This window comes from Chrysochloris asiatica, unplaced genomic scaffold (genome assembly GCF_000296735.1).
Source record: "Chrysochloris asiatica unplaced genomic scaffold, ChrAsi1.0 scaffold00279, whole genome shotgun sequence".
Taxonomy (NCBI): Eukaryota; Metazoa; Chordata; class Mammalia; order Afrosoricida; family Chrysochloridae; genus Chrysochloris; species Chrysochloris asiatica.
Window position 1 is genome coordinate 2,193,060 of NW_006408797.1, and position 2,663 is coordinate 2,195,722.

The window sequence follows — 2,663 nt, forward strand, 5'->3', positions numbered from 1 at the left end:
AATGGCACTTAACAACAACATTATCATGGCTGCAGGAAGGTGGAGGGCCAAAGGTCACCTTGTGACTGGATATCAGTTGATCTCAGTAAAAAAGAGAGGGCAAGTTTTAATAACTCTTGTTAAGATTAGCCAATAGCTGATCTTCTCTTTTCCCTTTATAAACCTTATTGTAACTAGTCTATTTTGAGCCATTGTTGTTGGTTTTTGGAATTAGGATGGTATCCTTATATGCATGTAGAATAACTGCTTAGAATAAAACTTACACTTCAATTTCTTTATTTTTGCTTATTTTTCACACTATGTATGAAGTTCACCTGTATACAAATAATAAAAAGAAATAAAGAAAAATAAGATTTTGAGAAATAATTAAAAATAAAATCTGCTAATATAGACCAATCCTCTCCACAAATATAAAATTTTATGAAATAAACATTAATTCAGATTGCGATGCATATAACAGGCTATCTGTTAATGTGGCATCAGAACAATCCACTAAAGAGAGTGAAACACAGAAATAAATCTTAGTCTTCTATTTATCCATGCAAATACAATCTATTACACACATCCTGTTAATATAAATTATAGGAAAACTACAGGTGAACTTTGAACAACATGGGTTTGAACCATATAGATCCATTTATCTGCAATTTTTTTTTTTTTTCTGTTGCTATTGCAGTGAGTTCACACTTGAGCTCATTGCAAAAGCAAAAGGAAATTCAAAACTGTGTTGTTCAAGGGTCAACTATAGTCTTCCAAGTAAGAAGACTTGATAGTACTAGTTGCTACATAGGTTTTATTATAGATTTACCTAAGAATTGGGTTGTTCATTTGTGTTAGGAATTGCCTTTATTGCCTGATTTTCAAAAGTATATCTCCAGGTTTTTCATTCTAGTCCATCCAAAAGCTCCATGGGTCACAAAAGTATAATATTGTCTTATGTACTTTCTGGTGTGGCACCATAGGATAAGCACTTGAACTCATGATTAGTTTGGACTGCAAGGCTGGTGATTCAAACTCACCTGCTGCTCCTTGGAAGCCAGGGTTGTTATGACTTGGAATAAACTCTATGCCACGTAACAACAACAACTTTCTTTTTCATAAAATGGTTTTAACCACACCTGCCACAGTCTCAGTGCTGATTGTATCACTTTCTTAATTTTTTTCCAGGGCAGTTCCATGTGATAGGACCAAAAACATCAGTCACTGTCTTGGTAGGAGAAGAGGCTGTGTTCTCCTGTCATCTCAGTCCACCAGTAGATGCTCAGAAAATGGAAGTGAAATGGTATCGTGATCACCCTTCAAATATATTATATCATTATAAGAATTTCCAGCATCATATGGAGCAGCAGAGTCCAGAGTACCAAAGGAGGACAGAGTTGCTGGGAGAGAATATGAACAAAGGACAAGTGTCTGTGAGGATTCTACACATTCGTCCTTCAGATGAAGGGGTATACAAGTGTTTATTTATAAATTCCACATACTACAATGAAGCACAATTCCAAGTATGGGTCATAGGTGAGTCTCTGGAATAAAAACTTTTAGAAACGTTATACATTTTGTCTAAATTGTTAGATAGATATTGATGTATATGGACAGAGTTAGCTCAGTCTACAAAATATTACAATGGAATATCAAGAATATTTAAGAGGTGAAGTTTTCAATGTCTTCAGGTTGTAATAAAATATATATATTCACATTTTTTCTTTGTCAACATAATTGCTGAAGGGGAGGAAGGTCAGGGAGTCTATTATGTCTTATCTCTAAGGAGTCTCAGAAACTCATCTAATTAGTTCTGTCCATGTTTCAGAATCCAGAAGAAGCTAGGCAGAGGCAAGAAGAATCTGACTAGCTCACTATCAGTTTTACGCACTGTTTTTGCTTTATGCACTAGTGTTTCTGTTTGTTAAAAAATTAAGCACAAAGAAATTTAGTCATAAATTTCTATAGGTTTTAGTCAAGCAGTTAATTTTTATGTATACAGGGAACCCTTCTTGTTCAGAGAAGTGAAGGATTCCATTGTAGATCAGTTACAATGAGATTTTAAAAGAGAAATGGAGTTAATACAGAGTACAATATTAACTGGAGACCCTTTACAGGGTTGTTATAAGTCAGAAATGAATTGAAGGCACTTTAACAACAACAAAGTCCTGGTGTGATGCTGTAGGATAATTTGTGTTCTTCTTAAATTAATTTGAACAACAAGCTAGCAATCCAAACCCACCAGCTACTCCTCAGAAACTCTATATGGTGTCTGTGTCATAATGGATAGGAACTGACTCAACAGCACTTAACAACAACAACAACAACCTTAACATAATTAAATTAGTGTTTCTTTCCTTCTTGAATTTGCTAGAACGGATTTGTGACCTGGCAGAGACAGCTCATTTACTCAGAAAACACCATAGGATTAGAACTGTCTACAATAGCATTCAGGAGAAACCAATGCAATCCATTAGAAGGAGTTCAATAATATAGACCTTCCAAAAACTGAGGGGTATCCTGGTCTGTGTGCAAATATTCCGACCTCCCATTCAGTAACAATGAAAGTCAATAGGAAAGTCAATAGGAATGGGGAGAGTAGCCTTTGTCCATCACAGAGATTCTGGATATGCTCTAGGGTATCTTTTGGATTCACATTTACATAATAAAAAACAGGCACTTAG

General features: G+C 35.1%; 1 protein-coding gene across 1 annotated transcript in view; it reads left to right on the plus strand.

The window, feature by feature from the left end:
* LOC102834777 (butyrophilin subfamily 1 member A1-like) overlaps positions 1 to 2,663 on the plus strand; it is a 9,903-nt gene that overhangs the window by 1,157 nt on the left and 6,083 nt on the right. Inside the window, exons 2-3 of the mRNA XM_006874470.1 lie at positions 677 to 756; positions 1,168 to 1,515. Coding sequence (XP_006874532.1) covers positions 677 to 756; positions 1,168 to 1,515 — 428 coding nt within the window. The remainder of the gene's footprint in view (positions 1 to 676; positions 757 to 1,167; positions 1,516 to 2,663) is intronic.